At 38.1% G+C, this 25,106-nt stretch overlaps 1 protein-coding gene across 3 annotated transcripts in view; it reads right to left on the reverse strand.

Annotated features, from left to right (window-relative positions):
- PREX2 (phosphatidylinositol-3,4,5-trisphosphate dependent Rac exchange factor 2) overlaps positions 1 to 25,106 on the reverse strand; it is a 304,934-nt gene that overhangs the window by 103,592 nt on the left and 176,236 nt on the right. For all 3 annotated transcript variants that reach the window (XM_084620586.1, XM_084620587.1, XM_084620585.1), the window contains 10 exons: positions 23,137 to 23,254; positions 22,085 to 22,269; positions 19,060 to 19,221; positions 13,723 to 13,945; positions 13,081 to 13,288; positions 8,588 to 8,767; positions 5,546 to 5,640; positions 4,397 to 4,479; positions 3,936 to 4,026; positions 2,079 to 2,207 (listed from right to left, as the gene is read on the reverse strand). In XM_084620586.1, the coding sequence (XP_084476712.1) occupies positions 2,079 to 2,207; positions 3,936 to 4,026; positions 4,397 to 4,479; positions 5,546 to 5,640; positions 8,588 to 8,767; positions 13,081 to 13,288; positions 13,723 to 13,945; positions 19,060 to 19,221; positions 22,085 to 22,269; positions 23,137 to 23,254 (1,474 nt within the window). The remainder of the gene's footprint in view (positions 1 to 2,078; positions 2,208 to 3,935; positions 4,027 to 4,396; positions 4,480 to 5,545; positions 5,641 to 8,587; positions 8,768 to 13,080; positions 13,289 to 13,722; positions 13,946 to 19,059; positions 19,222 to 22,084; positions 22,270 to 23,136; positions 23,255 to 25,106) is intronic.

Below are 25,106 nucleotides of genomic sequence, written 5' to 3' on the forward strand. Positions count from 1 at the left end.
CCTGAAATATTATTTCAATTAGGTATTCTCAGATTTTGTCATAGTGAGCTTCCCTAAACTAAGGAAAACAACAACATTGCATCTCTCCACAGTTTATTAAGACAACACAAATAACTAACTGAAAATCCTATCTTTTGCAATGATACAAGTAATAAAGTAGAAGGGCTTTGATCAATATAATTATAGTAAGAGTACAGGTGTATTATCTTGCAGATCTGTTAAAAAGAGTACAAACTGCAGCAGCTAAAATTAAACTGCACAAACATTTTAGGTCATCATAATCCCCACTTGCCGTGCAACACCTCCCCCGACCCTCAGATCTCTGGGGCCCAAGGATGAAGAGAGATGGGCTCCTGGATGCTGGGCCTACAGGTAGGGAACAGGGGCCCCCTTTAGTGCATGTGGCCTATTAGGTGAAGGCAACCATCTGGAGCTCTGTGTAGGTCCAGTGCAGCAGGAAGTCGAAGGGGATGCTGAATTAGTAGCCAGGACTGACCACCACTATCACCAGCTGGAACTAGACGGTTACCATGGGGAAGGCAGTGCATCACCCCAAAAGAAACCGCACAGGGCCCCAGATCCTCCTGAGACCTGACCTAAACAGCCACAGGGACCCTGACCCCTGTTGGCTTTTCCCTGGGAATGGGAAGGAAGGGGACACCAAGGACCTCAGCAGAGTTCAGAGCCCACTTCACACAAGGACTGCTGCCTTGATGGGGGCACTGACTCAGAAATGGACAGCTTCAGAGGACCAGAAAGAGAACCCTTCTGGTAAGCCCAGTTCACCCAGCCCTACTGCCCAGGAACTAGCCGTAGTTCTGCAGTGAATGATGCGAATCCCCCAGGATATTGCAGGACAGGGCTGTGATGGGGGTGGGGACTGGGGAGAAGAAGGGGATCTACAACACCATTACTGCAGGGCAGGGCTGAGAAGAGGAGGCACATGGGGATGGAGGAGAGCCCTTAGGATAATGCAGGGAGTGCTTCAGCCAAAGGGAGGTACACCAGGGGAGATGGAGGAGCTCTGGATGAGCTAGACAGCAGCATAGGAATAAAATGGGGGGCATGAGAGGTCCTGTGATGTTGAGGGAGGGAAATGGGGAAGCAGGGGAGCTGCTGCACTGCAGCAGAGAGGGCCATGCTGGGGAGCATAGCCCTGGGTGGAGCAGAGTAGCACCTGAAAGCTGCTTTCCCTGGTATCCAGAGGTGAAAGTAAGCCGGTACGGTACAGAACGGTGTACCAGCAACAGCCGGTATGCCATGCCAGACCAGATCAGCTTCCCCAAGCTGGTGATTTAAAGGGCCCAGGGCTCCCTGCAGTGGCCGGAGCCCTGGGCCCTTTAAATAGCCACCCGAGCCCCGCTGCCGGAGCCCTGGGGTAGCGGTGGCAGGGCTTGGGTGGCGATTTAAAGGGCCCAGGGCTCCCTGCAGTGGCCGGAGCCCCAGGCCCTTTAAATCTCCCCTGAGCCCCAGGGCACCCAGCTGCCTCTGCAGCTAGTAGCTACAGGGGTGATTTAAAGGGCCCAGGGCTCCCAGCCGCCTCTACTGCAGCTGGAGCCCAGGGGCCTTTAAATCTGGATTAAAAGGGCCCGGTTATTTAAAGACCCCGCCTCTTCAAATTGAGGTCATGCCCCCTGCTCAGGACTTCAGCATACCGGTAAATCCTTTAAGATACTTTCACCCCTGCTGGTACCCCTGGCCTCTGGTATGCCCCCATTCCTGCACTTCTCCATGGGTGCAGCCCTGGCTCCCTCTGCCCCTTCCCAGGCTGAGCAGATTTCAGGATTCACTCTGACACGCAGCACCACACTCTGGCCAAAAGACGGGCAACAGGCACCTCCCCTGATACAGGCCCACACCTCCCGAGACGTACCCCATAATTTGAGAATCTCTGATTTAAACTACTATCCATTAGTCTTGCTACTGAGATACAAACTGTGCTGGAATTTAGAAATTTCCTCTTGGCTACATGCTACTCTGCAGACCTTGCCTCATAGACCACATAAACCCATTATATCCTTCCTCCGCTCTCCCTCATTAGCTATGAGTTTATTGAGGGTTAGGTTTTTCTTACTGACCTTCAACAAATTTTCTTATATTCTGTGCAAGATTTTGGACACTGCTGGGAAGGTTCCAAGGATCTTGCTTGATGTGAAGTCGTAATCTCTTTGGACAGCAAAGTTTAGGTTCCATTTCCTGCTGAAACTCTAAGCAACGGCAAAAAATCTCTCTTTAGTTTAAACCTCAGAAATCCACTGTATTTCTTTCTAAACATTTAGAATAGTCTAAACATTAAGAAGTGCCTGCAATTTCCTGAAATTTTGTCTTGAGTGATGTTACCTGTACCTTTTCAGATAATTTAATTAACTAAATACCCATACAAAAAGTCAACATACATCAGTAATAAGTAATTTAAATAACACATGAATTCAACTACGTGTTTCACAGTTTAAGTGTTTTGTTAAACCTTTATCACATCCACTCAAGAATTCATATAATAGCGGACAATAAGCTGTAACAAAATTATCAGAAAAATAATCTTCCTTACTTAACACAGAAACTTTGGCTGTTTAACCTAGACTAGCCTTCAGATCACTAAAAGTATCCCTGATATTATTATGGTATATCTATATAAAGCTGCATTGTCACACAGAATATACAGCCTCCCTTTTTTTTATTCTCATTCTAAATCATCTTTGTGAAATGGATATCTTTTGGGGTATTTATATTGGATATTTCATATCTTGTACCTAGTTGCACATTTATAATTAAATAATATTTTCTGAAAGGTTTCTCATGGAAAATTTTGCGAGGCATTCAGTCTGAAAACAATGAAAAATATATGCCATCTGTGGGTCATACCAACCTTTCCCTATAAACAACTTTAAACGTTCTAAAAATGTAAATATTTGCTAGAAAGAAATCTCACTATGTCTGTATTAACTTCTGGGCAGACTCACTGCAGGGTCAGTGAGTGGAAGGGCATGATGCATCAGAGGGTCAGATAACAAGCTGGTGTATAAGGGTGTAGCTTCACTGGCTTCAGTGGAGCTATGCTGATTTATGAAAGCTAAGGATCTGATCAATGACCCTCTCTAATTAATGCATTTTATTTGTTGAAAGTTGAAAGCAGAAACCAAAGCATTTTATAGTAGCATTATTTCTGTTACCCACACAACATTCAGTTGTATTTCCCAATCTCCCATACAGTCTTTTTTCAAACTCAGTTCACCCAAAAAGCCTTTCAGTAGCAATTTTTAAAAGTGTATCAATCCTGCTAAATGGCTTTAATCCTGCAAAGACTTCACACACGTTTAAGTTTAGACTTAACACTTATGTATATGATTAACTTTGGACCTACAAATATAGAAGCATGTTGTAGACCCAAAGTTAATCCTGTACATAACTCTCAGCAAGATCAGGGCCACAAACTGCACCTAGAATGATTTTAAATAATTAATATTTGGAATAAGAATTCACGCTGAAGTGTTGCTTATTATTTATGAAGTACCATTTTACAAGAAGAAAAATCCACAAAGATAGAAAAGGCCAGAAATAAATAGTTAAATATAATCAGAAAGTGCTTCAGTTGCTAGGACAGAAATAACATGAATCAGAAAAACACTTGTAATATGTTAACACTGTTTTTTGCTTCAAAGCCTCAGCAGTTTTATATTCAATTCACAGGCTGTAATTTCAGCTTAACTTTCAAGAACACCTAAATGCCTTATGCAAGGAAAGTGAAAATGGACCAGCTAAGAATAGTAATAGCTATGTAATAAAAATTTTGAATGGCAATTATTCCAGAACATAACATGAACAGAAAAGATTGGGTTGTTCTTTAACATCCAAATCAAATACTATATATTCATACAAATGTGCCCTGTATCTCTTTGTGCCACCTGTTGATTTTAGTAGTTAGCTTTAAATGTTACCTTGCAGGCCTCGACCTGGCGTGAAGAACTTGGTTTGTTCAAAGGCCCTCATTACAGCTGGTCCTTTCAGAAGATTGACAATTGAATCTACCTGTTAGGATCAAAGTTCTGTGAGTGGCTTGCCTTTTTCATAGCAATTTTAGAAAGATCTGCTCTGAATGAGAAAAAATGAATAGTGAAAAAATGATTACTTTATATTTGTTTGTAACTAATTTAAATGTTGGCTGTAGCTAACAACACAAGACTAGAAAATTTGTGAGGATAAATCTAAGGAACTGTTCTCTTCAGTAATTCTGGGTTAGTAGCCCAGGAAAGGATAAAGAATAAATACATATCATTCAAGTAAACAGTGGAAAGCAGAAGCAGAAAAAAAAACAACCCACTTGCTGCAGCCAGTTTTTCCCTGATGGTTTGAATATAGACCAATACTGTTAAGCAGTCTAAGAAAAAAAATCTCATACCTGACCAAAAAGATGCTCCAAACAGCTATGAAGTTTGTCCTGTTTATCATGAGAAATCCGAACACTTAAGGGAAGTTCATCACCTGTGTGTAAAATATTTTAAATCATAATTCAGGTCTCAGCATACTTTTCAAAATCATACAGATCTGGGCTACTCTGCTATGCATACAAGCTGATCCTTAAGCTTTTAGAACCTTCTCTATTTAGCTCTTTACACTAATCTGTGAGATTCTTTTGTATACTATTTTCATAATGTAGCAAAAGTAAACAACAATAACAAAATGGCATCTGTACAATAAATCACACACCACCCTTTGTGAAGTAGGTAACTATTGTATTATTTGTACTTTTGTATACACTAAGGACCAGAAACTTTAAGCAAAATGCCCAAGCCATATTGTAAAAGTTGGGAACAGAACCTAGGAATCAGGTGTCCCTGATCTGTGTTCCACCAACTAGACCACAGTTCTCTGAAAGAAAAATGCAAGATCGCTGAAATATCAGCTAGCTATTTATACCACCTAGACCAGACTCACTGAATGCACTGACCTAACATTTTTATAAGGACCCTGCAAATATTTCACAATCTTAATGCTATTGCTAGTGAAATGGCTCTGATAGTTCAGTAGTTTTTAAAGAGGGATAAATATCGCATTAAAACTAAAAAGGAACTATCAAGTGGCAAATAGGTAAGAATTTGCATCTATGATTATTTAAATTAAATGTGTTCAACCTTGACATAGAATAGAACATTATGGTGAGTGTGCCTTTCTGCGGTCTTACTCTCCCCAGCATTTGTACACAGTGGTATTTTGTATTCAGAGTCTTGTTTCCTGTCTGAGACAGAACTCCCTTTTATGTAAAATTCCTCTTCTTTTGAGCAACATAATGCATTGCCCAGGCCAAAGTGGAAAGCTGGTTAAAATGAGTCTCTGACATCTTTTTCTAATCCACTATATTTTCAGCTGGATTGGAAAATTGGCTTTGTTATACAGAAAGGCTAAAAGTGCAACATACACTAAACAGAAGTGAAATGTTATACTCTTGCCACTTACTATGATGAAGACAGACATGCCTATGAATAAAACAAACAAGAACTATCTCCAGAGGAATGAACAGAGGAATTTGTAGAGTATTTTTTAATCTTACCTGAGTCCATTTCATCACTGTGAAAGTAAGAACTGCACTGGCTACTGCAAATGCTGGTGAATGAGGCAATGGAGTTCCTGTTGCTATTGCAATCACTTGAAAAACAAAACAAAATAGTATGTCATGATGTACATGTACTATATCAAAGCACAAAAAGTATAGTGCCTTTCCTTTTTCTTAAACTTTCCTCTCTTGCCGAGGTCTTTTACAATGCTCTACCCTTGACTTTAAGTTTATGACATCATACAAAATATGCAAGAACTACTATTTGTTTCTGATAAGACTCTGAAGGCTAGATTCTCAGAATAGATGCTTCAGTTGTCCCCACCTCATGTGTGTGAACAAGTAATTTCACATTGAAAATATACAATTCCACATATAAATCAAGTAACTTTTCATGCAGATGAGTGGCTGATTTTGGAAATGTGGCCTCAAATGTGTTAATTTCTCCACATTTAAATTCTGTACACCTACCTACCCCATAACTCTTATAAATGATGAAGCATGCTGGTTTAAGACTTGCAGACAGTATTCATAATTAGGTTATGAAAATAATTAAACTATTAAACAACAAGATTAAAACTGACAATTTTCTCCCTTTAACCAAACTATGGTTTATGAGCTACTGGCAGTGCAATAGGATAAGTGCTGGTGGACTTCTGAACCTGCATAAAGCCCCAGTGACTTCTCTGGAACTCTCTGTGAGTACAAAAGTCTACTCATCTGAATCCAGTTGCAGGATCAGGATTCCTGTGTAAATAGAGTAGGGGGCAGGTGGTAGTGGTGGGGATTTTACTTCTCCCTGTATCTGATTATATGGAGACTTCTCTGCAGTAACAAAAATACCACATCACTGTACAGTCGTGATTTTTTTTTAATCCCGAATTTGTGTTTCTCTACAAGGAGTGAGAATGAATTCATCCATATCACACACAGGGGAAAAAATCTAAGATTTTGTTGTAAACATATTTCCAAATGGATTTGAACCCACAGGCTGTAACAGCAACCAAGTCAGCCATATCATCTAATCAGCAACGGAGTATTTGGTTTAAATGTAAGAGTTTTCAGGTGTTAAAGTAATTATCTAGCAGAGAGAGCCCACAATGTCCCATGAATGTAAGAGAAACTCATCATCAAGGTACCACTCAATCAATTTCCTGCAATTACAGGGGCACTGGGCTTTGATGCATCTCAGTCCCTTATTCTCCGCCAGTGGCACATAATAGCTGAATCTCCTGAGAGCCGTAATACTTTGGTCTAATTCTGGCTGTTGGGGTTGGTATGGGGGTGGCTGAAGGGTGTTTGGCAGCTTGTGATACACAAGAGGTCAGACTAGATGGCCGGCCAGACCCTCCCAGTTTTAAACTCTATGATTCTAAATTCTATTCTATAAAAGCATTTAGTTTAAAATGGCTGCAGAGTTCCAAATGCATGCCCTACTTCATATCATGCATGACAAAGTTCATAAAATGGGACTCCATTTTATATGATTATTATATTTATATATTGTTTACATATACATTAATAGTACAGAGAGGGAAGAGCATTTTTGGATGGTATGAGGGGTATATAATTTAGGGTGCTGTCCACTAAATGACTGAAACCATGTTGGTAACAAAATGTTTCTAGAATAGAGTCCCTAAGAGAAATGAGAATTTCTGGCTGGATATTAAGAAATATTTTCTGATGATGAGCTCTAACAGACTTTGGAAAAGTCTCCCAGGGGAGAATGGTGGAAAGCTCATCACTAGAGTCATTTAAAATGGGACTGAACAAAGCACAAAAAAATAAAACATGGGGGAAAATCAGATTTAACCACTTCTTAGCTATATATTTCTGCATAAGTATTGTATTGTAGTGTTTAATAGAAGTTTGCATAAGAACACAACCAATAAATGAAAATGTCCTACATTTCCCATAATGTCTGCTCTCACACAGAGACAGGGTGTGGTATTTTTTCTAACATTTCAATTGCATTTACAGTGATTTATTGGAATTTGCTGGTTGTTCATTTAACTACATTAGATAATATTTTTAAAAAATACATTGTCATAACTGACAGTTGCACTAATGATTGGTATTATGTGCATGGGAATCTGAGGGTTTTTTGTTTGTTTGTTTGGGGGGTAGTTTTTACACACATGTTAAAAAGATAACAGAAGGCTGGGATCAGACTAAAGCAGATGATCTAAGAAGCATTTAGTTCCTTCCACTTCAGACACCAAACTGAAATTCACACCAGCCATGCTGCAGTAATCAAATCTTAGCTCATGAAATTGGTCTTCAAAATAACAAAGAGTGCTGCTACTATTCCACCATTCTTAGAGACTTTTTTACTTTTTGACCCTAGTAATATAGAAATAATTTTGTTTTAATTGCAAAGTGAAGTTAAACTGAATATACATCAAGTGCATTTACATAATCCATTCTTCATTCTAAGTACTGGAAAATGTCCACAGTTGCTATGAATACTGCTTCCTTTTCAAAGTATTATATATTTTAATTCCATAGTAAAGCTTTTATTATTGTTAGTACTAGAGATAGGATGATCCAGCAATTTTTAGACTGGGATGTTACCAGAGTTAAATGTTGGGGTTCAGATTTGTATTCAGGTCTTTAACTGTGATTGAGATTAGATCTGGCATCTGACTCAAAATGACAAACATTTTGGGGTTTGTTTGGGCCTAATTCCACTACAGAACACCATAGCCAAAACTGTCTGTTTCTATGTTCTGCAGCAGACTGAATCAGAACCTGGCAAATGGATCCATTTCTGGATCCTGTTCTGGCTATGATCCTCTTGGGATATTCAGATCCAGAGTTCTGGTAAAGGTCCATCTCTAGTTATTATTACAGGAAAAGACTTGTATTACAGTAGAAAGTAATCCATCTTGATTACTAAAATATAAAATTCTCCCTTTACAAGAAGTAATAACCATTGTATTCTGATATTCTTTACAGCCATTTTGAAAATCTACAATGCTGCACCTTATGCTGCTATATCCGACGGATTGAAATAAAAAAGGTTATTAGTAAAATCACCTGTATGAATCCCTGTTGCTGATGGTGTCATGACCAGAATCTTCCTGCTCATCACCTGCTACATTGAAACAGACCCTTTTCCCATTCCTTTCTCCCTTTTCATTGTCACTGTCTGCTGGTATTAAGGGCTCGGGTGTTTTACGTTCTGATTTGGGAGAATAGGTTATTGAAGAGAGAAGGCTGCAATGTGACAAAATTAATCGGGATGAAGGCATTTTTTCAAAAGTAAGCTGATGATAATTATCATTGTCGTCCAACATGCAACACTACATTTCTCTGTTGTTCTTTTCCATTATTTTGTTCCCTATGAAAAGGCCACAAAACCTGTTTTTTAATTCCGACTCGTGTCCATTGTAAAATTATAGCCAACTAAAGCAAAAATAAATAAATAAATAAAAGACACTACTGTAAAAAACAACAACAAAAGTTTAATGAGTCAAAATCATGCTTCAATCAAAGCAACACAACAGCAATACAAAACAGTAAGTCTTGCAATAAACCAATTATTCTTCTTGGGGAAAAAAAGTTACCATAGTATATCCTTGAACTTTTGGTGACTAATTATAAACATAAACCATACAGTTGCACATGCAAAACTAGGAAATGAACTGCAGGAAACATTTCTCTGTGCAAAAACAGGTAATTACTTACTAAATGGTTATGGTACCCAATTTACTACCTTTCATGTGTCATTCCACCCTATTCTAATAAAAGGTTCTGGGAAATTTTATTTTAAAGTCCGTACCTTCATCAACATTCCAAATGACCACACCACCATAACTGGTCAAATAAAGTGATGTGTCACTTGATTTGCCATAACCAATTAGGTAGTGCTGTGCTATCATGTTTATGGAGAGCACCTCTCTGAATCATACCGTTATTAATTTGATTACAGCAGAACCCCATTTATCTTATCTAATTGGGACCAGGGCCAAATTGGATAAATAAAAAATTCAGATAGTCTGGAGAATGAGAAAGTGCAAGGCTGCAACGTCATCTAGCAGCCAGAGGAGAGATCGCTCACTTGTGGACCTGTGTGCACTGGTCGTTCGGTTAATACAGAGAGCCAGATAGTGGAGAGTCAGATAAACAGGGTTCTATTGTACTTATCCACAAGCCTCTATGTAGAGCACCATTTGAAACTTGATGTGATCAATTGACACCCAAAAGCTGTGGAAATTTTTACACCTGAACATGTACAAATACCACAATGAATGTCATACTACTATATAGTTATTCATCTTCATCCTGTGAAACAAATGTTCTAATAGACTTTCTGAAAGAAAAAACTAATATATGCAATGTTATTTTAATTCCAGTTACTGGAAATCAAAAGTGCAAAGGAAGATTAACATTAATTACATTTGAACAAAAAATTAGATGCAGCATTATACTTCTGCAACAAGTCCTTTCTAGATATCTTTTAAATTAGCAGTTGCCGGGCTATGTTCAAAAATAGTTTAAAAACTTTGAATTGTATCCCTATACTATACTGTGGTTGTTAAGTAACAGCTGTCACCACGGTTGGCTTGGTAGTGTTGGCAAGTGCTCTGCTTCTAACCCAAGATCAAATATATTTCAAGGACACAAGTGTAGGTGATATCATATCTTTACATATGACATCTTTACCTCTAAAATTTTAGTTCTAAAGAGAAACTGCAAAACACTTGTATTCGTGAGACTGAAAATATCCTCTTTGGTTTTTAAAAGGCAGTTTATACAATTTCCCTTCTTTACACTCTCTACCTACACAATAACGAAAGCTTATGCTCAAATATATTGGTTAGTCTCTAAGGTGCCACAAGTACTCCTTTTCTTTTTTTGCAAATACAGACTAACACGGCTGTTACTCTGAAACCTACCTACACAATAAATCACTGATGCTAAAGGCATTTTATCAATCAAAATTAATGAAGGACATTTCTGATTAAAAGCACCGTAAAATTTTACATCCCGTTTTGTGAGATTCGCACAGGTCTAACTGAGGAAAGCAGCATATACCAATTCTAAACACTAATGAAAAGATAATAACATACCTAATAATTTTGTTCAGCTACAGAGCCACATCAGTACCAAACTACTAATCTCTCCACTGCCTTGATGAATATAATCTACTTGAAATCAATGCAATTCCAAACTGCTTTGCAAAGTTTTGTTCCCCAAACTCAGCACACCCTGACTGATTGCCATATAGGGAAGTGATTTTTTCTGAATGAACATATTTTCCTTCACACTCAGAATTCTGCTAACACAATGGTTTTAGACATTCTGTGTAACACAACATTTAAAAAACTAACTCAATGTTAAGCCATAAAATCTTTGAGTGTACATAAATAATATATTGTCTCAGAAACTGATTGAGATTTAAGTAGTTCTTCAAAGGTTTTAAAATCGTCATTTGAGAGGCACAATATCAGAGTGTAGATTATCCCTATAATGTTAATTTTCTGTACCACTGGGAGCATATAATTTGTACTATATATTAAGCATAATCTCCCTCTCTCTCACACACACAATGAAATCTGGCCCTGTTGAAGTTAATGAAAGTTTTGCCACTGATTCAACAGGCCCAGGATTTCATCCAGAGTTTCTGAAGAAATCATTTGATCATTTTTTGTATAGCATTCTCAATCCCTAAAATTAATTGCTGTGACACAGACTTTTTCCCTGAACATCTTTTGTTTATACAGTACCGAGTACATTGGAAACCAATCACAGTAATAATAATAAATAGTAAACAATTCAGCAAATATTGATTTTAATTTTATTTTTACACCATAAAGCAAATCTAAGAACAAGAATTCTGCAGTAGTTATAAATTTGAAGTTTGTTTAAATGTACATATATATATACACACACACACACACGGTTATTAAAGAACACATTCAAATATTTTGATTCAAGCAGAATGATTTAATTATTTTGTATTATTTTATGTGTTTTATTTCTTAACATTCCCTCTTTCACCCTAAGAACTAATGGTCATGATGTGTTGTAAGCAGTATATGGTGTACTGTATTAACAGTTCACACCCAGACTATACTGGCCTCCATCTTTCCCATTCTTCCTGTTTGGAGCTTTTAAGTAGGCCACTTGGGTATCCTGCTTCCTGTACAGAACTACTTTCCTCCAAGACAATCAAACTCTTGCAGTGCAGTCAAAGTCCACAGGGAATAAAGATGAAAAGTCTGATGCTTAGAGTCAGTAAAGTGTAAAACCTTTAAAATAAATCTTTGCCCCTTATACAGGTTTTCCTACCAGTTCAATGTACAGAGACTCTGTTAATGAAGAAAAACATTAATCCAGATTCTCGTGTACTGTTTACGTTTGCAACTGTGTGACCCACAAAATTTATATATTCTTATAGATAGCACGTTCATGCTCGTATGAAAGACAGCTCAGAAGTCCCTGAGGCTTTATGCAAACTCTAGGGAGCAAAGGGGAAACCAATGATAGCCTAAGTAAACAGAAACTACTGAAATATTAATTGAGCCTTCAGATATAAAACTTATTGATCATTTTATAACTTTAAAGAAGACTGACAATTTTAAGACATTATAATGCTGCTGCTTTATTTTTGTGCCCATCAGCAATGAAAAGATTTTATTTCTGATTTGCTAAATTAATTAGTTAAATTATGTGTAAAGACATGGGGAGTGGAGATTTATCTCTTACATTCTTTTGCAAACCCAAAGCTGTATTTACTTTCATTTAACCACTTCAAACCTGTTACACTATACAGCACACATTGGGGGCGGGGGGAGGGAGGAGAGGGAGAAAAAACACAGTTTAGCCCTTTGGAAACAAGATGTACATCACTGCTTACCTCCAAAGGAGGTATTGATTATTTTTCTTCCTGAGCACTGATCAAGGGCCAGTCCTTAGAAAAGTTTACTGGTCTTGGAAGCAGCTGTTCTAGTTCCAAGTATTTCTGCTCCTGGGAAATCATCGAATATTAGCTCTTGCTGACTAAGTGAATCTAATTTATTGGTTAAAAAAAGCTTCTAGTATTTGTATTTTTATCAAATTTAGGTTTAAATTTAAAGCCATTCAGTAGTGCCACAAAACTTAAATAAAAAATATATTTTATTCCTTTGCTCTTGTTTTCTGTCCTAGTGAAGTCTGAGAGACAACATGGATCTCATATTGCCTCTTCTTCCGCCCCCCAAACAGTTATTGTTTCCACATCCAAGAGAAAAGCTATAGTGGTTCAATGAAGCAAAGCAGAAACTATGTCAGGCTCAAAAAGAAAGAAAAAAGAGAGCAAGAGAGAACAAAGTTCAAAATTGTCTGCACTTAAATTCATTGGACTGTTGTAGTTCTACTTGAATATGAACAGGAACTGCTTCTGCTGATCTCATGCAACAACGTTCAGATGGGTTCAGATTAGACCAGGCAAGTTTATGCATCCATAGTTTGGAATGCCCACATTTGATTTATCAGTATATCCCATGGGACATTAAAGGCATATACAGATGGTATCATTTACTTACTCATCTATCTGAGCGACACATGTTTCCACCTCTTTCAGTGCAGTTTGCAATTTGCCCAACAATTTCTGATAGACATCTTGTGTTTCTAAGTCCTCTTCCTTTAACAGATATCTCAGACCATGGCCTTCCTGTTGACCTAGGGAGTGTCCTGAAGGAGCTGCCATGGTGGTAATGGTATGTTGTATGTAAACCATGGGACTCAATTTACCTGCATGTGATGTAAATAATGTTAACATCTTCTATCTTTCAACACAAATTACTTTTATAAGTCAAACCTATAACTGGAAATAATTACCTGATTAAAATATTAATTTTTCATATTTTATCTTACAAATTCAATGTTGGAAGTATAAATGTGGAAAAATTAGCTAATCTGTTCTTGGTAAAGAGGAGGGACTTACAATTTTGCATATTAGTGTGCCATGTAAGGAAAGGAAAGGAAAGAGTTAGTACACAATTATATCAAGCATTTCTTATAAATTTATAAGCAAGTCCATACTAGCCATATATAGCCATTTCTTAGTGGAGTGTCCTTATGTTTAATATTGAGATAGTGCCCAGAACTGGTTAAATCTGAAAACTATAAACTAGGAGAGTTGGTAGATATGCTTCGTTCAAGTATAGGTGGGCATTCTGGCTTACCTTGCTCACTATTTTCGTTTTCTTTCTCTTGTGAAGAATGCTTTCTGCTGTCTAGCTGCACACCAAAGGCACTACCAAGAGAAGTTGAGGTTTTAGGATAAGAGACTTCCATTACATTGATATGGCAGTTGGTTGGACAGAAATCGCTGCTGTGAAGTGGTGAGATCTTTGACTTAGCCTGTTTAAAGGTAGGCCATGCTCTATTTTTTAAAACTCGTGAAAACTAGAAGTAAGAAAGAGAAGAATGTTCTGATTAATAGTTTTCTGTGCACAGGTAGCCAGTTGGAAAACAAAACTTAAAAATGCTTTAGGCATTCTGCCTAACCTTTCAAATTTCCATCTTTTGGGAGGAGGTAAGGAGTTCCTTCTGATTTTAGGTTTTTATTTTTAAGACAAATTATGGGTAATTTTTTGCAAGTTATAAATAGATTTCTAATAAGGATTTAAGCAATTTATTTTCTTTCAAATGTCTCAATATTAGTCCCATTTGAAGTTCTGTGCTTCTGAGGATGAGCTCCAGAAAGTATGGAAGGTCCCTAGGGTCTACCATTTTCAATATTACAAACATAGCAAATTTCAGGTATTTTCAAGTGTGCGTTTTCTAAAAACACTCTCAGATATTTGCTTTAGTTTAGTTTCTAATAAGTATAAAACTGGAAGCTAAAATTATGAATTTATCACATTGAGAATGAAGTTGCTGCAAAATGACAATAAAACAAACTACAATGTCCATATTTTACAGACTTTGCTACACTTGGGAATTAGAAAATGCCTCAACTTTGAAAACTGAAGAACTGGTTAAATAAGACAGACTTCTGAGAAATAAATCTTTGAAAAATGACACTGAAACACAGTGCAGGGATGTTCATTGAACCACAGGCAGTACATCTATTTTACTTCTACAGTGTTCCTCTGAATCAATGAAGATTCCATCTTCTGTTCATTCCTGTAAGTATTTTTTGTCCCCTTTCCAAAGTAGTGTTACTTCAGAGAATTAGATCACAATCATGATGGCAAGACCATTATAAAATCTTAAATTAGGTGACCACATGATGTGAAACACAACTGGATTAGGATTTATGTGAAAACATGTATCCCCCCTTTCAATTCACAGTCTAGAGTCAGGGGAGATTTTAGTGGGAACATCCATCATCACCTGCAAGTAGCCAGTATTTTAATCATATCTCATCTCCAGTTAAAATATTGCATAGCAGGGCACATACATTATTAAACAATGCTGATCATTAGGCTCATGCATCCAAATATTTTTAAAAGTTACCTTTCAAAGTGCTTACCCAATTAAATGTCCATGTGCATTTCGCTGATTATCTGGCTTTAAGTATCTTTTAACTGAGTCAAACTATATCCCCTCCCACACCACCCATAAAGTGGTAGCTTTATGTACTGGGATTTAAACGTGTGTTTACTTGTGATGCTACGGACTCTGTGTAAGCTTGATAAACGTTTCTGTACAACCAGGATTCAACTAATGAAGTATACTTAAATATTTGTATCTAGGACAGGATCCTGGAGATTACACAAAGTCCAATTATGGAATTGTTTAAAACTGAAGAATGTACCAAGAATTAAGAAGGCACTAAGAACATTTAATGGTAAAAATGTTCCTCCAAGCAGTACATATTTCATATTTGAATCTCCCACACATCCTGTTCCACAGAGACCAAATGCCTGGTTATGATTTAATCAGGTCATAAGTGAAGTCCAAACTTATTTTCATACATGTATTGAGAAACATCTGGGGCCCATGGCACTGAACTCAAAGTGTATTACAAGCAAAATATTCTGAAATAACAGGAACTGCAGAAAGCCACTGGGTTTCTATTTATGGAGTTCAAACTTTCACAGTGAAACTTACAGTAAAGCTAAGGCATTCTAAGAGACTTTTGTTACTATGGTTACATTTATCTTGCCAAAAGAAGGGTATATCTATTCCTGGAATGTGAACACTCTAACAGCGTTTCTAACAGTCATTAAGAGCTAAACTGTAAACCTGCATCATGCTTATTGATTTTGGTGAGGGTGAGTTTGAGGCTTCTGAAAGTGCGGATTACACTGGCTAGAAGCAGATATTGCAATTAAAGGCTCTGTGAAGTTTTCCAACATGGCTGTGCCATTGTACTTCAACCTAGACTCAAACTCTTGCTGTTCTTGTCCTTCACTCTTGTTCATAGAGACTAGGATCATACTCAGTTCACAGTAGGAAACAGGAAAGGTATACGAGACAGCTATTAGTTACCTAACCTCTAAACCAACATTTCTGACTGCGTGGTTAAAATAAGTGATGCTCCCATCTCAAGAAACCTGACGTTCACTTTAGATAGACATAAGAAAGTCTGGATATTTAGACTTATACTGGCCAAAGTCTCCAGGGGTATGTCTACCCAGCAGCTTGGAGGGTGCTTCCTAGTGTAGGTAGACAGACACACTATAGCTCTGCTCGAGCTAGTATGCTAAAAATAGCAATATGACTCCAGCAGCATTGGTGGGAGCCTGGGCTAGCCACCCACATATGTACTCACGGGTTCAGCAGGATTGTATTTGGGCAGCTAGCCCAAGTTACCACCTATGTCACCGCAGCCACACTGCTATATTTAATGTGCTAGCTCAAGCTGGACAAGGGCTGTCCACCTTCATTAGGGAGCACCCTCCCAGCTGCTGAGTAGACATACCCTAAGAAAGGGTCATTACCCACTAGGAAGCAACTCCCCCCTACCCCCCGACCTCTGTCCCATCCCTCCTCCAATTTTTCACAGAAATATGCAGGGTCTGTTAGAGTCCACATTAAACCTCTCACCTCTATTTTGAATTTTTGCTTGCAAAATCCCAGAACAGATCAGTTTGCAAATCTCACATTCTAGATCCAGATGACAGAGGGTGCAAACAGTTCAAAGGAGAGGTATCAGACCTAGTTCAGATTGGCCCCACAATTCACAAATAATTGGGGTAAGGGAGGGAGGAAAGTAGAGGTCAGGAGGAGAGAAATGCAGGTTCACTTGGGGGAATGGACAAAGGTTTGATTAGTTTATGCCTAACTTAGTTAAACTAGTCATAGAATCATAGAATCATAGAATATCAGGGTTGGAAGGGACCCCAGAAGGTCATCTAGTCCAACCCCCTGCTCAAAGCAGGACCAATTCCCAGTTAAATCATCCCAGCCAGGGCTTTGTCAAGCCTGACCTTAAAAACCTCTAAGGAAGGAGATTCTACCACCTCCCTAGGTAACACATTCCAGTGTTTCACCACCCTCTTAGTGAAAAAGTTTTTCCTAATATCCAATCTAAACCTCCCCCACTGCAACTTGAGACCATTACTCCTCGTTCTGTCATCTGCTACCATTGAGAACAGTCTAGAGCCATCCTCTTTGGAACCCCCTTTCAGGTAGTTGAAAGCAGCTATCAAATCCCCCCTCATTCTTCTCTTCTGCAGGCTAAACAATCCCAGCTCCCTCAGCCTCTCCTCATAACTCATGTGTTCCAGTCCCCTAATCATTTTTGTTGCCCTTCGCTGGACTCTCTCCAATTTATCCACATCCTTCTTGTAGTGTGGGGCCCAAAACTGGACACAGTACTCCAGATGAGGCCTCACCAATGTCGAATAGAAGGGGACGATCACGTCCCTCGATCTGCTCGCTATGCCCCTACTTATACATCCCAAAATGCCATTGGCCTTCTTGGCAACAAGGGCACACTGCTGACTCATATCCAGCTTCTCGTCCACTGTCACCCCTAGGTCCTTTTCCGCAGAACTGCTGCCTAGCCATTCGGTCCCTAGTCTGTAGCTGTGCATTGGGTTCTTCCGTCCTAAGTGCAGGACCCTGCACTTATCCTTATTGAACCTCATCAGATTTCTTTTGGCCCAATCCTCCAATTTGTCTAGGTCCTTCTGTATCCTATCCCTCCCCTCCAGCGTATCTACCACTCCTCCCAGTTTAGTATCATCTGCAAATTTGCTGAGAGTGCAATCCACACCATCCTCCAGATCATTTATGAAGATATTGAACAAAACTGGCCCCAGGACCGACCCTTGGGGTACTCCACTTGATACCGGCTGCCAACTAGATATGGAGCCATTGATCACTACCCGTTGAGCCCGACAATCTAGCCAGCTTTCTACCCACCTTGTAGTGCATTCATCCAGCCCATACTTCCTTAACTTGCTGACAAGAATACTGTGGGAGACCGTGTCAAAAGCTTTGCTAAAGTCAAGAAACAATACATCCACTGCTTTCCCTTCATCCACAGAACCAGTAATCTCATCATAAAAGGCGATTAGATTAGTCAGGCATGACCTTCCCTTGGTGACACACAGAAGTAGCATGAAACTACAGACCAAACTCAATAAATGCATTCACTCATTTACTTATAATATGCAATACACTTTTTGACATATTTACAAACTCAACGGTTAGCTAACAGTTGTCCGATAATTTACAGTGCAGTCTGTCAATAGGAAAGGTGGAAAGGGTTGACTCAAACTACAGTCTGCAAGTGAGGAGTTAAATTATAACAACTTTATATTTTAAATTAACATGCAATATGATAAGAATTTAATATCACTAATATCGCTTCACATTGGGTAAGTTATGAAAATTCACTAGATTTGTGAATGCTACAAAACAGAGTGCTTTTGGTCTTTCATAGGAAATACACAGAATTTCTGGTTAACAAGTTGGTTACTATCTATATGCTCAACAAGACGAAGACAGGATAAGACTTATCCCATGAATGAAAGGCACAATGAAGGGCACATGTATATGTAAAGGACTTCCTGAGGTTTTTCTCCCTGATGCTGGGAGAACCTGACCACTCCCAGGTACTTGCACTGGGTAGCTCCAGCTCCTGGTTCCTTACTGGTTACAAGGGGCCCCTGTCCCTTGCAAGACTTCTTTAGTCTCTCTCTGGGCGCTCACTGCACTCCCTGGTAGGGTGGGGGTGAAGATCTCTCAGATGGGTATTCCCCTGGTGGCTCCAGGACTCACTACAGCAGTCTCCTACCTAGAGCAGTCCTGCTCCTTCCACCCCAACTGACTGCAGTTTCCTGCATTTTAAAGGCCTCCTACCTATTATGCATGATTGACAAAACCAGACGGGTGGAACTAGCACTTTCTGGCACCTTCCTCATCAGTTTATATACCCCATTACAATAAAATTATGCAATTACTCAGTTTAGGTACTCAGGCATCTGGGTGGGTCAAATTTAATCACCAGTTTTGTCATTGCAACCAAAATGTTTAATAGACATTCAAATTCATTACTTTTTGTTGGTTCTTTCACAACAAGGAAATAGCAGATTTTCAAGACATTTTCTGATCCATACCTTTTTATAACTAGAGATTCTTCGGTAGATATGCTCAATTTTCTCACTGCAAATTACACTGAATCTACTTTGGAGGTCAGTGGGGATTACTTCATTTAAAGAATTCAGGCTGTTGCAGTTTTGCACAAAATGCTCATCACTTTTAGCCAGTGCTTCGAGAATCTGTAGTAATAAAGACAATGGCAGTACATTATGAAGTCAGATGACTAAAATGAACATTACTTATCAGTCCTGATATTTACAAGCAAAAAAACCTGAAAATCAATTGTCCCTTAACATTTTAGGTACGCTGAGTAACTAGAAAGGATGATGCTTGGGGAGAAAAGGGTTCCTTTTAGTAACTCCTTGTCTTAGTAGTAGCAACTCCAACTATACATGTTACGTACAGTGTTTCATGACCACATGTGGTTATGGACTTGTTCTATCACTCTTAATGTAACCATTATGTCTCTCTTGAAATACATTTTCTGCTAGCAAGCATTCATTTCAATTATTTATGAGCTACAAGATTTATAATAAAACTAACCTGTTGACAGATTATGTGATACTGAGTCACTAAATCAGCATACATGAGAACTCAGCTCAGTCATTTTTACTATTTGTTCAAAATAGATGAGATGAGCCGATAATTATCATATTCATTAAGATACAACTCTTTTACTGTACTCAGTCAGTAAATTAATTAAAGATTCCCAGTTGCTTTGGCCATAATTAAAAGCTTCAGTTTCCTCAGATCTAATTAATAACGCAAAACTTTTCTTCAGAATATTTTGCTTCTTCTATTGCTATAATGAAGTTTATTTAAACACAGTACCAAATCTTCTGCAGATCTTTGGATCACATTTGGATCACATTTTCATTATATATTTAATAATGGTAAAACTCTGCACTACTATAGTATCTTTCATTTGAGAACCTTGACCTGCTTTACAAACTTTCACTAATTAAGCCTCATCCCTCCTCAGTGTAGGAAAGCAATGCAGAAGGGCCCCTTCCCCACCCTACTGAAACATAGCTGCCTTTGACAAGGAATATACAACTATTTAACACTGCAAAGCAACACAAGGAAGAAAATGAAGAAAAGTATTATATCCAACTGCAAGTGCAGAGAAATTTACTTTAGTAGAATGTGAAACCACTTTCTGAAATTTCAAGTTGGACTTGAATCAAGAGCCATGACATTTTAAATTACCATAATCTCTGTTTAACATCCCACATGAAAGACATTAGGGGGTCTGATTCTTGATTAACCTACACTTGGTGCATCAGTGTAAAGCAGAAGTAAAATGCTACCATTCTGAGTTTGTAGTGTTATACACCCACTTTGCACAAGTGTAAACAATTATACACAGTGCAATCCAGTTAAGAATCAAGCCCAGTTTTTGCAGTAGCACAGTGATTCCCGATACCGTAATGAGACAGTGGTCAGTACTGACTTAGACTATGTCTACACTTATGGAGGCATGTAGAGTACAGGCACAACATATGTAACTACGTGCCACATTTTTCACTGTGGCATGAAGCTACAAGTGGCAGTGAAAGGCTCCAGCAGCAGGGAGGCAATAGGGAAAGGTTCCACCAGGGGGAGGCAGCAGGACAATACACTGCTAAAAATATCAGCTAAGATGTGGCATGCAATGCTTGAGCATATACAGAGTCCCGTAGGGCAGTGCTACTCAAAGTGGTGGTCCGCGGACCGCTGCCGGTCCGCAAGCCATCGGCTGCCAGTCTGTGCACACACTGGAAAAAAAAATTGCCGGTCTGTCACATCAGATAGCTTGAGAAGCACTGCCGTAGAGTATACACCCTAGGGTTCAGGTATGCAGGGTACTCTACCCGTCTAAGCCATGCCTCACTGTCTACACTGGTATTTAGATCTGTGCTAGCTGGGCAGGCAGTGTCTGTAGTCTACATCCCATCTTAATTGTAGATGTATCTTTAGAGGGAAGATAGACACAATGATTAACCAGCCCCACTTTCTGCAGCACCTAGGTGTTCCTTGAAGATCTGCAACCAATTCCTGAACTGGCTTGACTCAGTATAAAGTAGTTGTACTAATTGAGGCCAAAAGTCAGCATTCTGAAAACTCTATTTTTCTTACAAATATTCAGAGTATGGCAGTGGAAAAATTAATCCTAAAAATACAAGATTAGTAAAAAATATTTAAATTATAAACACTTCTACATACTGTATTATTAGAGCAAGTAATAACATCCCTGTGGTTCAATGATTTAATCAATGAAAAGATAACCTGAAATTGAATTCACTCCACAAAGTTTTGCCTTTAATTTCTATTTATCCTTGCCTGTAACTGTGTAAGTGATAAAACAGGAATTAATAAAAACTGTATTCGTACATGAATTAATAGTTAGATGTAAAATGCAACAGCTCTAATTAAGCCATCTTTCCCATGTTATTAATAAGAAGTCCCACTTTTGCGGCTTTGGAAGTATTTAGGTGAAAATTTCCAAAGTAGCCTCAAAATTTTTGTGCAACATTTTCCTAATCTGTGTTTTTGCAGATGCATTTTTCTGTGTCTATTCGGAGGGAGATAATATGCAAAAAAAATAGCTAGGCACCTTGCTACTTTTGTGTATGCACAGAAACTTAAGTTCAGAAAGTTGTACCTGCAGTTTTGAAAGTCAGGTTACAGACCATTTGAAAATGGGGTCTTGAATATTTTTATGTGACAATTCATATCCAGACCCTTCAAAAAGTTTTGAGGTTCAATTACAATAAGTCTCTGAACTTCTTTGAAGTTTTTTTAGTAGCAAAAAGGAATTCTTTGGCATTTGTTGAGTTTAGATGTTCAATTTATGACCACAACATAACTTATTTTGCTTACTGAGCACATAGTCATGATTTAAAATGTCAGCAGGACAAAGGTGACCTGCAAATATTAGACTTGAAATAAAACATTTATAACCCTATCAATCAATAACAGATAGATGTGGCTTCAGTGGAATTAAGTATAATATAAAATTAATACACATAAAAATGTAATTTTTCTACATAGGCCTCATACCTTTGCAGTCAAGCTGAAAAAGCCCTTTGGTTCAATCATTTTCTCCACCACATGGCATTTTATTCCAGCAGTACTGTCATACTCATAAACCACTCCATATTCCAGATGAACATTATCAATAGTCAGACTTACATGGTCCTTCCTCCCATCAATTATTGCCATTGTGTTAAACTTGTCAATTACTTCTACAACAAAGAACATTAATATAGTTAGTTTTGTTTTGGCTGCTTCAGACCTAAATCAAAATAAAAGAACAATCACTGCAGACCCTATGGAAGTAGCAATCTTTAGATAATTTCTATTGAAATGAACATCAAGAAATCCCAGCTGCCAACTAGGTGACTCAAACTCAGACAAACTCAGGTCTGGGGCTGACTAAAGCTTGAGTTAGATGAAGTGTGAGAAAGCCTGTTGGAATTGTCCTATGACACAACCCATTGGTTGTAAAGGGAGACATTTTGCTTTTCTTACAAAGGAATGGAAAGTTGGAAACACTTGTTAAATTGTAGAATTCTAACACTAGTGACTGAATTCTTGCTCCAGAGACACACATACAACTCTGAGGGCAGCATTTGCCCCGAGAAATTAATTGAAAGTCAGCTATTAACCATTTTCTTAATCATCCTTGTAGACTCATAACTTTTGCCTGAAAAGTATCCTGAAGGATATGTGACTCATTATTTGTGATCCAACAGAACTTTGAATTAATTTTAATTAGCCTTAAATTATTTTGTTATTATTTGTGAATGTTATCCAGATAATTTATAGGATAAGATGTCCTATGAATGCAAATGAATGAGATTTTAATGAAAATGCCATACTACAAAATTTCTCATGGATCCAAGGAACTGTTCAGATAGTTCACACAGTATTATAGGGTGATGGTATTTTTAACTCTCCTCTATGTCAGATATGCAATTGCATATAAATCCTTATGTAAATTAAAACCCGCAGTCTGCTTTTAGTTTCCCTAGTGGGAAGGAGAAATGTCTATGTTCCTTGCTAACAGAAAGAAATTCTAAAGGATGACATGCAAAAAATAAAGATCACACCTTCCACTTTGCAGTCAAAGACATCTCCTCCCTCATCTCCAGGGGATTTAGAGTTCACTTTATGAAGGTCTTCCTGTGCACTCTCTATACTGTTATATACCCACTGTATGGAATCTTGCTATAAAAGAAAAAAAATTGCATGTATAATCAAAGCTTTCTCATTTCACTGCTTTCAAACAGGAAATAGTTATTTCAATTCCTTACCGCAACAGGATGTTTATCAATTACTATCTGCACTTCATTTTGAAAACAAACAATAACATTGGAAATAACAGGGGAGTGAGATTGATTTTTATCTAAAACCAGTTGTAGGGAAACATACTGTACTGATAACAGAAATTTCATCAGTTCATTTTTTTAAACAGTGTATGCAATATGGCTACACTTTGTTTTGTGTGTCAATAAAAATGCCCTTAATGCATACCTAAAAAAGTTGTTTGAATACACTGAAAGCCTTATTATAACAGGAAACTATAAAAACAACAGAACCAGCTTCTATCTCGCTAAATCTGCTGCACGCCTACTGGAGCTTGCATTGATTGTCGAACACCAGCCATGGGGACAGAACACATCCGCTTGCCTCTAAACACACTCCCACTTTCCATTATGTGCACCTGCAGAACTTCACTGGAGGTGTCTGTAGGAATCCTCATGCCTATACTCAGTATAGAATTGCCTCTATTCTATGCAGACCATATGTTTTTTCCTCAGAAGTGTTGCACAAAACTTGATCTCACTTGTATCCAGCAGTGCGGGGCTGCATAATCAGATACTTTGGGCTCAAATTAATATTTCAATGTATTTAATAATGTATGATGCTAATCAAATATGGAATAGGCTGAACATCCTTCTCATCCCCATAGCTGACATGCAATGTACCTATCAATCTCTCACCCTCCAGTTACCATAGCAGAATACATGACAAAAATAATCCTGCATTGTGACTGAACTGAAATCACAGCCTGTAAAGAGAAAATTGTGGGATGAAATGAAAGTTAAGCAAGGATGCCAATAGTTAATCTTCGGTATGTCTTCTAAACAAACTGTTAAACCAGGTTGTGCTTGGTTAAGGTGCAATATACATTCATTACCTTTATAATCATCTGCAAAGTAATGGTTAGTATAATATCCTGAAGGATTAAGACATATTTTCTCTCTAGATAAATCCACATTTGAATCTTCTTTACCTTTTACTCTGAACTATTTATATTTCGCTTAAGATTTTGTGATTTTTTAATTAATTTCCATAAAGAAATAATAAAAAATACAAAAAGGTAAACAACATACAGCTGTTTATGTTACCAAATACTGCACATTTCACAGGATAGCCAATAAAATTATTCAATTACACAAATATACAACTTGTCAAAGCTGCAAGACCGAACAGTACAAAATCAGACAATATTACACAGACATAGCATGTTAGGGTGGGGATAAAAAAAAAGATAGAGGAGGAAGAGACTGGAGGAAAGCAACAGGAATGGGGTGGGGGGGTGGGGGGAGTGGAAAAGTCAGTGCTTAACGTTTTGTGTTTTAACTTTTGGACAAAATCTTCCCAAGGAGCTCTCTTGATTGTTTGCAGTTTGTTGTGCACAAGCAGGCCACAGGAAATAATTTTGAATCCATTCTGCTTCCCAGGCTGATCCAGATGTTGCTGATTTGACTACAGAGTATTTTACAAGTCTCCTCTGCTCAGACACATGGGCAGCATTCAGTCAGTATCTATACCATATCTAAATTGAGATTTAAGTACCTGTTGTTGGTTCAAAGGGTGCCTTATTCTGGCTGACTCAGAACAGGTTCCTTATTATTCCTAACCTGACGTTAGACAGCCTATCACAAGGAGTAACATTATCTGAAACTTATTTCTATTTATTTTTGCTGAAAGTGCAGGATCACAAAAGTTAACATAAAAGACTATTCCACAATATACTATTCTTAAAAAGGTTTTCCAAGAGTGCTATATAATG

Source organism: Lepidochelys olivacea (assembly GCF_965140295.1).
Source record: "Lepidochelys olivacea isolate rLepOli2 genome assembly, chromosome: 2".
In the NCBI taxonomy this organism is placed as follows: Eukaryota; Metazoa; Chordata; order Testudines; family Cheloniidae; genus Lepidochelys; species Lepidochelys olivacea.